Source organism: Talpa occidentalis, unplaced genomic scaffold (genome assembly GCF_014898055.3).
Source record: "Talpa occidentalis isolate TD23 unplaced genomic scaffold, MPIMG_talOcc4v2.1 talOcc4.4, whole genome shotgun sequence".
Classification (NCBI taxonomy): Eukaryota; Metazoa; Chordata; class Mammalia; order Eulipotyphla; family Talpidae; genus Talpa; species Talpa occidentalis.
In genome coordinates, this window is record NW_023604295.1 from 136,713,345 (window position 1) to 136,727,915 (window position 14,571).

Below are 14,571 nucleotides of genomic sequence, written 5' to 3' on the forward strand. Positions count from 1 at the left end.
TGCTACTGGTAATCTCTTAAGAGCATCACTCTGAAGCACAGGGATGGAAAGGGAAGAAGCTAAGTCAGTTAGACAGACAGAGAATCCATCCTCCCATACGTAAAATCAGCCATCTGGCTCGACTCTCATATTTAATTTCCCAATTTCGTGAAATTAACGCAGGAAAGTGACTGAAGAAAAGACTCCATTTTTCAGGAGGGCAACATGGCAGAATAAAAGTCTTCAAAAAGAAATTTTTTCAAGATTTTACTGTAAGTCCTGTTCAAATTTGTGCATCTAAATCTCTCCATCAGTGAGCAGAGTCATTCCAAACAGCTGTTAGCTTGTGCTCTTGGAATTCTGGTACTCGTATTGCTGGGGGAAAGGATGTCCTGAGGAAACTTCATACAGGCTTAGTGGACTCCACCCCCAGTCCATCAAGGCACTGGGAACTACAAATCCCATGATCACCAAAGAGAAGTTTGCAAGGACCTGAGGGCAGAATTAAGCAAATATGATGTTCTCTGTTTGAGTATTTAACCCACCATGCGGCTGGGGGTCGCTCTCTTGGCCATGCGGTGTGCTCGGTTTTTTGCCAGCTCGGTGGGGTCACTGGGATTCCAGGTCAGCAGAACAGGTAGGACGCATTTACAACTTATCTCCCTCTTTTTTTCCCGAGTTATTTATTTCCCCATGGTCCCTTCCTTATAAACAAATCTCTGTCAACCTTTTGTGTGTGTGTGTGCAGTTTAGCATTAATAAATCCCCTTTAAGTGCGCAGGTGAGGATCCAGTCAGGCAACCTGTTTTATATCAGGGTTGCTCTGTAACAGTTTTGCCCAATAAAAATTTAGAATAGTGTCCCCCCCTTTCTCAGGCCCTAAATAAGGACAAACCTGAAATTAAGGACAAAACCTGTAAAATACTTCTGAAAACATTTAGCTGGGTCACCTATTGAGATCTGTTAATTTGAAATTATTTAGGTATGGGGGAAAAGTATCACTTCTGTACACATTATCAAGATGTGAAGACACTGAAATTCGTGACCATTAAGAAAAACGATGGTAAGGAATTCCACAGCTGGAGTGAAGGGGTAGGGTACAGCAAGAAGGAAGCTTCAGTTCCCATGATTTTTAATTTTTAGTAACAGAACCACCGGACATATTTTTTTATTAGTTTTATAGAAAATTGGGTTTTTCTTTTAGTAGTGGACTTTGCCTGGAAGCCTTTTGAGATATTAATAAAGCAACTGAAGCATGGACTACAGAGAGAGCCAGAGAGATTACCCTAAATGATCCAGGAATTTGAGGAGACAGGGAATAAAATATCTGTTCATGCCAAAACTTTCATTTTCCAACTATTTCATACTACATCCTACTAAAGCCTGGAAATGTCATCTTTTCTTTAGTTACTTTCTACCAGTCAAACAGTAAACAAGCACATTCTCTTCTGCACGTGTTCAGTCTACACTCCTGAACTTCTCCACCCTTAAAACATAGAGGAACACGTGACAAGGGGACAACGCGACATGGACTTTCTTTCATTCACTCTCAAATATCTCCCATGTGCCAGGCACTGTGACCACTCTAAGAAAACAAGGCCGAATGAGACCACTGTGCTCCGTGTCCTTAAGAAATTTGGTCTACTGGGGGGTCACAGACCATTGAATAGAATCACAAGATCCACCTCTTCGTGCCATGCAGGGTGTCCAGGGTGCCCTGAAAGCATGAAGTAGGAGCTCCTAAACCAACAAGGCCTGGGATCTGAAGAGAATCAGTGGTTTCTGAGCAAAGTGGTGGGTAAATGGGAATCTGAGGGAGGTTCAGGGGTTGGTGGGAGGGAATTTGTGCCAAAACTAAGAGTGTTTCAGGTGAAAGAATAATGTGCATGAAGTCTAGAGACGAGAGAGAATGTGGCCTGTTCCCAAAATGGAAAGCTCAACATCATCTTTGATTTGAGTTGGAAACGGGGGTAACTGACCAACCAGGAGGCTATGGAGGTAAACAGAGGCAAGCTTGCAAGGTCTTTGTAATAAATGGAGAGATTTGGGCTTAATTGTATGGGCAATAGGAAGCTGCTGAAGAGGTTCCAAACAAGAATGGTAAGAGATAAAATTTGTTTCAATTGCCTCTTAAATAAATGGTTAAATCAGAAGAGCACTTCTGAATTATGGGAGTCCGAAAATAGTACTGAATTATGAGGCGGTAGTATTCTACATTGTTCAATCTAAGAGAGTTTTTAAATAAGCATTTTTGCTGTCAAAACACCATAGGAGACCATTAACCTCATCAAATGGAAGCTCTAGTGACAACAGTCATCTCTTCCATATCAGCACAATTCAGGAAATATCCATCTATTAAGTTTAAGATAGAAATAGTAGCCCATGTCAGGGGATGGAAAGCATAAGGCAGAACGTGACTTGGTCATGTTTGGCACAGGAGTGCACACGTCTAAGTTGCAACCATATAGCACCATGACAGGCCAGTCTCAACCTATCAGTGTTGGACAGGACGTCAAAGGTCTTTTGGTCCAGCTCCATCTTACAGGTGAAGACAATACAGGACATTTCTTCGCAAGATAATTAGAAAGTCTTAAGATCTGGATGTTTTTTAAAAAGACTTCGGGGGCCTCCCCTGGTGGCGCAGCAGTTGAGCGCTGGACTGTGAGGCTGCCCGCAGCCTCTGCAGCACCAGTTCGTTCCCCGGCCACCGGCGAGGGTCCCACAAAAAAAATAAATAAATAAAAATAAAAAGACTTCGGGGTGTTGTAATGGTAACAGACTCACTAGAGATGAAAATCTGTGTTCTGACCAGATATTGGATTCCTAAGGCTACTGTCAAGCCCCCAAAAGGACTGCCAACAGCCCCCGCCTCTTAATATTCACACCTTTCATCCCTCTCTCCCTCCACACCTTTTCTTTCCTCTACCTTCCTTGGTCCCTCAGATCTTACCCTCTGAAGAAGTCAGCTGCCCTGTCTCGAACAGTCTGAAGGAAAAGCCCATGACAAGGCGCGGAAGCCTCTCTTCAGCAGCCAGGGAGGAACTGAGTCCTGCCTAAGGGCCGTGGGTGCCAACTTGGAAGCGGATTCGCCAACCCAGTGGAGCTACAGGATGACTGCAGCCCCGGCTGACAGCCTGCGACAAGCTTTAGAGGGACCTGTGCCAAAACCACTCAGCGAAGCCTCGCCTGGACTCCTGCCCCCGACACTGTGTGAAATAAGATGTTTGTTGTCTCAAAAGTGCTAAAATCTGGGGTGACTGCTAGGTAGTAGGAGATAGCTAATATGTTACCCAGAATTAGTATCTTCTTAGTGAACGACAGCCCCATTTTAAAATACCAAACTCATCTCATTGTTTAGAGCAGAAATACTATTTAGATTTTAGATATTTTAAAACCAGACAGTTAAAATAGTAATTGGTTGCAGACGGCAATTGCCCATGACTACATGTCCCCATTTTAATCCTCCTTCCTTCCTCTCGCCCTCCCTCCCTCCCTCTCTCCTGGGAAAGCTCAGTGGATACAAAAATCTAAATTTAAATTAAAATTATCAGTTTCCTCTTAGTCCTGAATAGGAGCTGGAAGAAAGGCGAAACCACAGTTGATGAGGATGGCCACAGGGAAAATGATCACTTTTCTAATGAAGTAAAAACCTCCAGGACCTCCAGGTGTGAAGGAACAGCAGGTAAGGTAGCCCTCACCCCTCTTCCAAGTTTCATCTTCCCTTATTATTCTCCATTGTGTCAATCATTCGGCATTCCACCAAAAAATAATCATCGAATCCATCCCACGCACTCAACAAGGATACAGCTTTTGTGCAGGTGTTATTCCAGGCAAAGCGAATTCCCTGTGCAAAGGCCTGAGGCCAGGACATTCAAGATGCATTTAAAAATTTAGAAGTTGTTCGAGTGTAGCATAAAGGAAGGAAGGGGGCGGGGGGACACCTTTAGATGGCAGCCGGAGAGGGGGGCGTGCTTCCTTTTGGTGGGCAGGCTGTGAACAGAGCAGATATGGGGAACTGAAAAATGAACAAAACTAACAACTCTGCAGGCCCTGATCTTTTGCATCCTGCCTGGAACTCATTTATATTCCAGGATCAGAAGGCTGTACAGCCTGGCAAGGAATACATAGGCAAGAATGAGGAGGTTAGGAGGAGGTGTTTAGAATCCCTGCTTGAGAAAGGCAGTAACACCAAACTCCCTCGGGTCGTGGGCAGATGAAATGACCAGTGTGAAGCCTCAGAAACTTCTCTCCCCTCCCATTACCTTGCTTCTGAGTCCCCACCAGGCCTCCTAGCTGGATGCACACCTTCATGTCACCATCCACCACATGTGATTCCACAACCTGGCAGAGGACACCCCACGTCCCTGATTCATTCTAGTCTCCACCCCTGGTCAGGGAACTCTGGGTTAGAAAACCCAGAAGTGTTCCTACAACACTCTCCCTGTCATGTAAGAGCTGCAGCGCTCATTAAATATATATGTACATGTGTCTATAGATGCATTCACACTCAGCTGAGGCGGTTCCGTCACACCATCTGCTTTATATTTGCATAGCGACTAGACCTCCATTATGCCTTTTGCTAATGTGGTGAGGGGGGTATGGTGACCACTTTTTGGCAGATAAGAGCCCAGGTTCAGAGAGGTTAAGTGACTGACCCTGACCTAAGCTTTGAAGGCAGCACCTCATTTTCTAAATAGTGCTGTCAGGCTGTATCCCCAGAAATGTTAAACCAGCAAAGATTTTAAGGTATCTCTTTAGCTTCTCTTAAACACTGCTGGTAGAGAAACATGGGCTTTTAGGACATACCCACTTGTCAATTTCGCACTTTGTTCTCTTTCACACACATTGTCTTATTTGCAAAACGAAAGGGGGAGGGTGTCTGAATGCTAGTTCAGCCCAAGAACCTTTCTCATCATTTTTGTGATAAGTGCCATTTTCAATTTGCATGCCTGTCCAACTCTGCTCCTGATATTAAAAATAAAACTTCCCTATTTTCTTGAAAATGAAAAACTGATGGTGAAAATGAGAGCACAAACGAAGGGCTTAATTTTGCCCAGTGATTTCAACAGATTTCAAATGCTGTGATCAGAAGGTCTCACTAAGGTCACCTGTTCCCAGCCCTACCTCTGTCCAGGACTGCTCCGCAAAGAAGTCTTCCTGGATTCTGACCAACTCCAGTTGGGTCCCCAAATAATTAACTGGATTCTGCCCGCCAAAGTTATCTGAATCACCCTTTCTCCCCCAAATGCCTTCTTTTCCAGGCTTGTCCCCAGGTGATGTGCAAATCAGCTACCTCACTCACCTGGGGACTTTTTAACAGGTGATTCCTGGATCCCAACCTTGACCCCCTCCCCAGTGGGCCATTAGCTTCCCACATTGCCAGCCGACTCATCCCTGACAACTAAGGAACATCCTTCCACACAACCACCCTCCCCTGCCAAAAAAAAAAATTTACCTTCAGCAAAGTCTCTCTTACCTTACGCTGAAAGCAACCAGCTTTTTAACTGGTTGATAAAAATGCTGAGTGAGACAGTGATTTGTATTCAACACCTGAGACCCGCTCCTCCAGGTGGCTGTGTGTGCTGGGCTTGGAGGAAATGCAATTATTCAGCCACCACGAATACACCCAACTACATCCACATTTCCTCACGGGGGTCACCCGTGGAAATTCTGAAATCGCAGCCTCCCTAGAGCCCCCCAACACGCGGGGTAGTGGAACCCAAACACCGGCGCGCGTGCAGCGTGGTGCAATTCTCCATCCTGAGCCCAACTCTCTCTTTCATTCTGAAAATCGCAAATAAACAGCTTTTACTTGTCTGGAAGTATTTGCGGGTATGAGACCTCAGGAAAAAGGGCGAGCTGTCACCAGCCTGAACCAGGCGACGTGAAACACTCTGCTCAGCTCAGAGCAGGCAGCTTGGGCGGGGACACCCGAGGGGCGCCGAGGGCTGCGCGCAGCGGGCCGGGCCGGGCCGGGCCGGGCGCGGGGACCCGGGGCAGAGCTCGCGGCCCCACGAGTCAGCACCGTTTCCGGTGCGCTGCTTGGGGCTCGTGCCGAAGAGGAGTCTGAGCAACAATGGGGGCAGATTCAGGTCTGAGGGGGGCCCTGCGGATGGGGCTTGGGAACCCCGACATCCTCGGTGCCCCGAATAGAAAGTCATCAGCCCCGGAACAAGGGTGTCGTTGCCGAGGGGCACAGCCTGGCTCCCTCCCAACCCGGGCGATCGCGCCTCCCCCGGGGAGCCCCGCCGCGCGGGGGTGCTGGCGCAGCCCCCCGGGTCTTTCGGGCGCACCCCCTCCCGCCAGAGCCGAGTGAAAAGCAGGCGCAGCCGACAAGAAAGAACCTCCGGCCCAAACCGGCCACGTGGAGCCGCGGCGGCCGCCGTCCCCGACTTCCTGGTCCGCCCGCGCCGGCGGCGGCGGGGGGCGCGCGGGGTGCGCTTCGGGGCGCAGCGGCCCCGGGCCCGCGGCGGGGGCTGGGGGCGGCGCGGGGGGCCGGGCGCGGAGGACAGAGTTGTGACCCGCGATGGCAGTAAAAGTTTGGGGCGCTGGGAGCTGCGGGACCGAGCGGCGGGGCCACGGCTCAGGCCCGGAGCTGGGGAGAGCGCGAGTTGCTGCGGGGCCCGGGGGGCGGGGGGCGGCGCCGGGAAGGGGGGCCCCGGGCGGCTCCCGCGGGGCAGGGGAGGCCGGCTGGGCGGGCTCGGCGGGGGCCCCGCGGGGAGGGGGCCGGGGCGCGCGGGGCGCAGGGGGCGCGCGGGCCGGGCGGGCGGCGCGGCAGGGCGGGCGGGGGAGGGGAGCGGAGCGGAGCGGCGGGGAGGGAGGGGAGGGAGGGGAGGGGAGGGGAGGGGAGGGAGGGGAGCGCCGGGGAGGAGGCGGGCGCGGGCAGCGGTGGCGGCGGCTGCGCCGGCGGAGTGGCGGCGCCGGGAGGATGCGGCTGAAGCCGGGGCTGCTGCTGCGGAGCCTGCTGGCGCTGGGCGGGCTGCTGGGGCTGCTCGTGCTCTGGTCCTCGCTGGCGCCGCGGCCGGACGAGCCGAGCCCGCGGAGCCGCCTGCGGGTGAGTGACCGCCCCCCCCCCCCGCGCCGCGACCTGCAACTTGTTCGGGGGCGCGCGGGGGCGCCGCTCCGCAGGTGGCGCCGGCGCCGCGCGGGCCGTTCGGGGGCGCCGCGCTCCGGCCGCCGCCGGCCCGCCCCTCGCCGCCCCTCGCCGCCCTCGCCGCCCCTCCCGCGCGCCCGCCCCGCGCCCGCCGCCGCGACTGCGGCGCCGCCGACCCGCGCCGGGACCCGCGCGCGCCGCGGCCGGGAGCGGGGCGGGGCCGGGGGGACCCGGGGGGCGCGCGCCCGAGTCCGGGGCGGCCGCGCGGGCGGCGCCGGGGCCCGGGTGGTCCGGGCTGCGGCCTGTGGCGCGGGCAGGCCCGGAGGACGCGCGATGCCGCCGCGCGGTCCGGCCCAGGCCCGGGGACCCGCCTCCCTCGCGCGCCGTCCGCCCGGGGTGCCGGCGCCGGGGCTCCCCCCCGGGAGCGGCCGCGGCCGCGAGGGCCCCGCCTCCGGCGCGTACGCGGGCGCCGCCTCCCCCTCGGCGGGCGGCGGGGCGGGCGGCGGGGCGGGCGCGGGGGCGCCGAGGCCTCGCGCGGACCCGGCCCGGCCCTTCCCGCCGCGCCCGGTGGGGGGCGGGGGCCCCTCCCGAGCCGCGGCGCGCGCCCCCCGGGGCCGGGGCGGGGCCGCTCGGGCCGGAAAACTAAGTTGCGGCGCCGCCGCCCGCTCGGGCCGACGCTGGGGGGCGCGGGGCGCGGGCCGGCGCCGGGGGGCGCGGGGTCGGCGCCGCGGCGGACGTTGGCGTCGCGCTCCGGGCCGCGGCCTGGGGGCCCCGGCGCCTCGAAACGTTACTTCCCGGAGCGGCGCCGGGAAGGGGCGTCCGCACCGGGGGCGGGCGGGCGCGCGGCCCCCCCCCCGCCCCTCCGCCTGGCCCGCACCCCCAGATCCTCCGCCGCCCCCACTGCGCCCCGGCCTGGCCCAGCCCTCCGCCCCGGCTGGCCGCCCGGGGGCCGAGGCAGGACCGGGGTCTGGGCCGCCGGGGGTGCTGGGAGGAGCCTCGCCGCGGGGCGCAGCGCCCCGGGCAGATGCCGTGTGCGCGGGCCCCGAGGCGAGCTCCGCGGGGAACTTTCCTGCGGGCGAGCGCGTCGGGGAGTCGGTGGAGAAGCGTCCTGGCCCCCGAGTCCCGGGAAGGGGTTTCCTTGTCAGCGCTTGGCCGGCTGCCGAGGGTGCGTTTCCGCCCCAGTTTTAGTAGTTGACGTCTTGGAGACTAATATCCGCCGTGGGGGTCCGTCGGAGTCATTGAGGATAATGATCCTACCATGTACCAAATTTCCCTTTTTTCATGTGTTTGTGGTTTCCAGCCCCTCAGCTCCCCGTGCGCCAGGAGCGAGGGTGCCCTTCTTAGGATTTTGCTTTTAAAGTGATTTGTTGACAAAGGGTAGCTGAATAATGCAATAGTTGGAGACTGTGTTTTAAGCCATCAAATGGCCTTTTGCAGAGAGCTGGAAATGTCAGAACCCCGTTTTCAGGGAGAGGAAGTGAGCAAAGATGGATAATACAAAGATGGATACACCTAGCCTGGAGAGAATGACTGTCAAGGTTTGGGTGACAAGCTTTTAAAAGAGGTGCCTCTCTCTTGAGATGGTGCTGCGACCCCGTCCTCTTCCCATAACCGAATGAGGTGGCCATATCTTGAATTTTAGTCCCACTTAGTGGGCCGTTTGTCAGTGGATCCAGTGTAATTTCTACTTGCCAAAGACAGAAACCAGCTTTTTAAGACTTTGAAACATAATTAGCGTTAGCGAGAATGTTTATGTGTAGGGAAAACCAAACGCTTTTATTAACTCTGCAGGCAAAGGGTAACTAAGCAATTTAAGGTATAGCTTATAAATCATAAATGCGTAAATAAGAATCTGTGGTTGCCCTTTAATAAGAACTAGCCTAACTTGTGAGAAAACACTGGAAATACGTCTCCTTGAAAGAAGATGCTGACGGTACTCAGATGCTGACACCCCACTTTCCCCTTCTGGTTCTTTTACTTTGATTGCAGGTGCAGGTGGTTGCACCCGTTGGGAGACACCTGCTGTCCTGTAATGCTCGTCCACATGTGGGCCTCATACCTGCAGGTGGCCCCAGATAGTCTAGAGCACCCCCATTTGACCAAAGGCTTAGCCTCATGGCTCCACCCAGTGCCACTTTTTGCCTTGAACTTTCATGTTCTTGCATCCTGGTGTTTTTGTTTTGTTTCACCTGAACTCCTTCCTTGTTTAGATCCGCCCAGCCGCCGAGGGCACCCTAGCAGCACAAGCAGCCTGCCGTCCAGATGGAAGAGGGGTTCTTCTCTCTGTCCAATCTGCGGGTCTCCTGTCCTTCCTCTGAGGTGGATTATGTGAAAATTTGATGTCCCGAGAGCCTTCTACATACCAGTGCTAGTTGTTGAGGAAACACCCTACCCTTGTGGATCTTACAGTCTAGTGAGAGAGAGGAATAAACACATTAATCAAGAGTCCACAAATACAAAGTGTGCTGCATGCTATGAAGAGAAAGCACAAGGGGGTAAGAAAGTGGAGGAGCTTAGTCATAAAAGGCACAGCTGAAGAAGTGACTTGAGTTGAAAACTGAGGATGTGCAAAACTGGTGGTCGATGCGAGGGTGGAGGGAGTGTGCCAAGGTCCTGGGGTGGGAAGGAGCTCAGCCAACTGCGGAACTGAAGAAAAGCTCCGAACAGCCCCGCAGTTACAGAGTGAGAGGAGGGCCAGGCTGCGGCTGCAGAGGTGAGAATGAGTCCTGTGGAGCATGCTCAGGACTTGGTCTGTGGGGCAGCGCGAGGCCATTAAAGAGCTTGTAGGTAGGTGAGACGCCTGGTTGGATTTGTGTTTTGGAAAGCTCACTCTGCGGGAAATATGAGTTGGTTTTGAGCAAAAGCAGGTAGTGGAGTCTCTTTGGCAGTCGTAAGAGTTCAGATGGGACACAGCACTACTTGGATGGGCGGGGTGTCTGGAAGGGGAGAAAACTGAATTGATTCCCAAGCTATTAAATATGTTGGGCATCAGGACTAGGTGACCAGATGTAGGCGTAAAGGACAGGAAGGGGCGAGGAGCAGTTTTTGGAAACTGCAGGTTTAACCAAAACACTATATAGAGAAACCAGTTTTACCAAAGCCGGCTGATAATAAACAAGAGTTAAGTTCCCGAGGCATTGAAAGTTCTGAAGACAACTCATACATCCTTATGTTGTTTATTATGGTTGGGAAGCCTAATTTTTTTAAGACATTGTCCTTTGGAAACGTTCAGGTCAGCATTTATTAAGACCATCTGGCTAGCCTTGCAAAGTGCAAAAAAAACCCTTTAATTAACAGTCATATCTCTGAGACGATTTATCCCAGGTTTTCGCCTTGAGTGCGTGTTTACAGTTGAATCATAAGCCTTTGAAAATAAAGATATGTGATGGAAATGGTGAAAAGATCTTCAGTGGTTCTATTATAGCAAATTTAGCTCTAATATAGCAAATGCTTGGAAGCTGCATGTGAACTGATGATTCTTTGTGCAAATGCTACTTTAGTCAAACCATTAATGCCACTTAAGTTCAGAGCACACTTAGTAGTACTAATTCAAGAACCAAGCCTAGGCGGAGACATTTTCTGTGGGAAGGAGACTGTTTGAAAGGAAAATCTCTACAATCAGGGTTAGTGACTGAATTGATGACCCTGTCACAGTCAAGTTCTACTTTACCAAGGCCATTTTATCTCAGGGATGATTGGTTACAACCTGGAAAACTGCCCTTGCCCATGAGATTTTATTTCAAATGGAACCTCTACTTACACTATCAGGGATGGCGCTGTCACTTAGCAGAAAAGTAGTGCCTAAAATCTTCAATGGCCGCTCTTGTTTCAGTTCCTGAGGCTAAGTGGCCCTAGGTTGGTTTTTGTTCTGTTTTGCTGTCTTTGACACGCACACACGTTACCAAGTCTAAGAAATGTGGATTCTTAGACCTCTTGAAATTAATGCAGACTTCTGCATATACTTGCTGTCTTCTCGGTCAAGAATCAGGAGTGTCCATGGTTCTTAAAAGGTACCTGTAAACCAATGACTGTGTCCACAGGGGCAGGATGTGTGTTTCCTGCTCACGGAGTATCTCCTTCGTCTTCTAAGGTGGTGGACCCTCCATTCATCCCTCCCTGATACTCTAGGGATGCAAACGGTCCTAAGAATTGCTCTACAGTAAGTCCTCACCATTGTCAATAGATTTTTGGAAACTGCAACTTTAGCCAAAACAACATATAGAGAAGCCAGTTTTACCAAAGCCAACTGATAATAAATAAGAGTTAAGTTCCTGAGGCACGTTTCTGGTTACAAAACAACAAACTTCTAAGTAAAAACCTTAAACACTCCCATTAGAGACGATTTTGATTCTTTCCTTTTCCAACCCACATCTCCCAGTTGAGGGTCATGGGTGGCTGAGCCTGTCCCAGCTGCTCAGAACATAGAGGTGACCCCACCCTGGACAGGACGCGCTCCTGCAAGGGCATCACACACCTACTCCCTCAGACCTGCCAACCGACCTCATGTGACATCCTTTGGGATATAAGGGAAACCCACACAGACTATGGCCCCAACCAGGAATCGGGGTTCTTTCTCATCAACTTATAACTGAACCATGTTGAGCAAAAAGGTGTCTTTGAGAACCTGCTATTTTGATGCTGTGCAGTTGTTTTCAGGCGTCAGCTCTGCCTCTTCCCCCAATAAGATTCCACTGGAATATACCAAGAATACCCAAATAAAAGTCCCTACACTCAAGGGATCACTTCTCAAGGAAAAAGCAGCATCACACATGGCCTGGGGTCCTGCCCCTCTTCCTCAATCCAATAGTACCGTGAGGAACAGATGCAGGGCCTGTCACCAGGTTTCGTTCACAGCCACACCCGCAGGTTAGAAGAGCTATTCAGGGAGTGCATAACTGTTAGTGAAGAAGGAACACTTAGTCAAATTTAGATGACTCTTCTGTGACTTAGACTGTTGCAGGAGCGACAGGAGATAAGTGGGGGCTAGTGTTTGGGTTGCAGTATAAGCAGCACTGGATCAGTCAATAGTGAAGTAGAGACACGGGGAGAGAGAATGATGATCAAGACTGAAAGTCAGAAGGGGGCCATTTGTAAAGAGTGTTTGTAAATTCTAGCTTCAGGGTTATGAAAAAGTTGCTCCGCAAGATTTGAATAGCTGTTAAATGAGATGGTTGTGATTATTCAGGTACAACCTGGATAACTTTCCTATTTTCAAGTCTAGTTTTCATTCCTGAAGAATGAACGTGCATTCCGACGGAAGGGGAAACGTAGTTCAGAATTTAAAAACTGTGGCATAGAGTGGCCACAGCCGGAGGCTGTGAAAGGAACACTGTCATAGTTGGGTGTATTTGGAAGGGGGAGGGTGAAAGGTAGAACGTGTAATAACGGTGTGGAGGGACTTCCCTGGTGGCACAGGCCGTTGAGCGCTGTGCTGTGAAGTTGTCTGCAGCCTCTGCAGTGTCAGTTTGATCCCGGCCGGCAGGCGAGGGTCCCATATGGCGTGGCAGACCTCTCCTGTCTCACCCGCTGCTCCCCTCAGCAGTGTGTTTCATCAGTCTGCCTGTTCTGTTTCCTGCTCTATATCTCTGGTGAGTCCTCTCACCCTCCCACACATCTGGCCTGTACCCCGGTTCTTGTATAAATAAATAAATAAATAAATAAATAAATAAATAAATAAATAAATAAATAAATAAATCTTTAAAAAAAACAACAACAACAAAACAGTGTGGACAGAAATCTTTGTAAGAATTAGGGGATAGGGCCTCCCCGGTGGTGCAGCCGTTGAGCGCTGGGTTGCGAAGCTGCCCACAGCCTCTGCAGCACTGGTTCGATCCCTGGCTGCTCCCCGGCCACCGGAGGAGGGTCCCGCATGGCGCACAGGCCTCTCCTGCCGCCCGCTGCTCCCCTCAGCAGTGTGCTTCGGTCCTTCTGCCTGCTCTGCTCCCCGCTCTGGCTCTGGTGAATCCTCTCACTCTCCCGCGCTTCTGACTGTGCCCAGTGCTTGTGTCAATAAATAAAAATAAATCTTTAAAAAAAAAAAAAAGAATTAGGGGATATAAACTTGGCACTATTTAGTTATTTCACGCACTATGGCGTGTTCACTGAGTGCCGCTCCTGACTCGCGGCGCTGGAGACATCTGCAGTGGAAGTGGTGGACGCTTGGACAGAACTGAGATGTTACTCAGATCTTGACCTAACAGCCCCACAGTAGGTGTATCCTTAAGAACAGCAATTTTCTCTTGGTGTATATAACAGCACTTCCCGCCTCCATCGATCCGTTCACTGGGGTGAGCTGGGGCTGGAGACAGAGAGCTGGCGGGGGCTCAGCTGCAGCCCTTCTCCTCAGTGAGATAACCTGAGTGAACATGTAACCATCATGAACAGGTTGTTCTCACACCGCAGTAGGGGGGGAACTTTCAGAGGCAAGAGCGAAGAGCAAGGTGTTTGCTAGATCTGACATGTCAGTGGAGTTTGCACAGGTAGAGGGGCAGGGAAGAACATTCTAGACTAAAGGAATGTGGGGGAGACCAGGAAGAAGTCTGATTTTACTGGTGAAAAGAAGTGGAATTCAAGATTGGAAAAGAAAGTTTGGGCCACATTTTGCAGGGAATTAAGTGGTAGGCGAAGAACTGGGTTGAGGTGTTATTAATTCATCAGTAGAGCAGTTTTGGGGGAGCTTTTGACGTGGAGTTGAGAGTGTTGACATTCATTTACTTACCAACTCTTGGTTCACTCAAATATTGATTGAATGTCTACTAAATACCATCTGCTCCCTGGGCACTGGAGATTCTGTAGTTTATAATGCAGTATGGATAGGAGATAGCATAACTGAATCCCGTGAGCCACACCACTGTGCACATGTATTACACTGTGTACTCACACTAGCCTCCCGTAACCCAAGTCTGGCAGAATCTCCACTTGGTAGAGGAGGTGACAGAGTTAGGTGAACTCTTTGCCCAAAGTCGTTCACTTAGTCTAGGCGTTGCAGCTTCAGAGCCCCGCTCTCTGGCCCTACCCTGAAGATTTTAACAACATAGTCAAGCTCCCCAGACTACACTGCAAGGGGACTTTGAAGACAGCAGAGATTTAGGAAGAGACAAGCACAACACATGATGATTATGAAAGAAAAAGGGATGGGGGAGTGGGGCACTCAGGGAAGTTCAGTGCTGAAGCCTAAAGAACAGAGAATGAGCCCCAATTCTCAGGGAGGAGGCATTCTACGAGAGGGACAAGGAAGTGCAAAGCCCTTGAACTTGGAACGAGGCAGGGATGTTTGAGAAGCGGAAGAAGGCCAGTCTGACTGCAGCGTGGTGAGTTTGCAGGGAGTGCAGTACTTGGATGAGTTCACAAATGGAAGAAGGCCCTGGGTGGATGCTAATTATGGTCATCTTGCTTGCTACCCATGGTCCTGGGTAAGCAACACGAACAGTCTTTTTTTTTTTTTTGCCACAGGCTTGTGGGCCAGATGCACAAATAACAATCCCCGTGGGTGAAGGAAC

At 51.9% G+C, this 14,571-nt stretch overlaps 1 protein-coding gene across 2 annotated transcripts in view; it reads left to right on the top strand.

Annotated features, from left to right (window-relative positions):
- Nucleotides 1–6,907: 6,907 nt before the first annotated feature.
- Nucleotides 6,908–14,571, top strand: part of GALNT7 (polypeptide N-acetylgalactosaminyltransferase 7) — a 104,805-nt gene continuing 97,141 nt past the window's right edge. For both annotated transcript variants that reach the window (XM_037526441.2, XM_037526442.1), the window contains exon 1: nucleotides 6,908–7,033. In XM_037526441.2, the coding sequence (XP_037382338.1) occupies nucleotides 6,908–7,033 (126 nt within the window). The remainder of the gene's footprint in view (nucleotides 7,034–14,571) is intronic.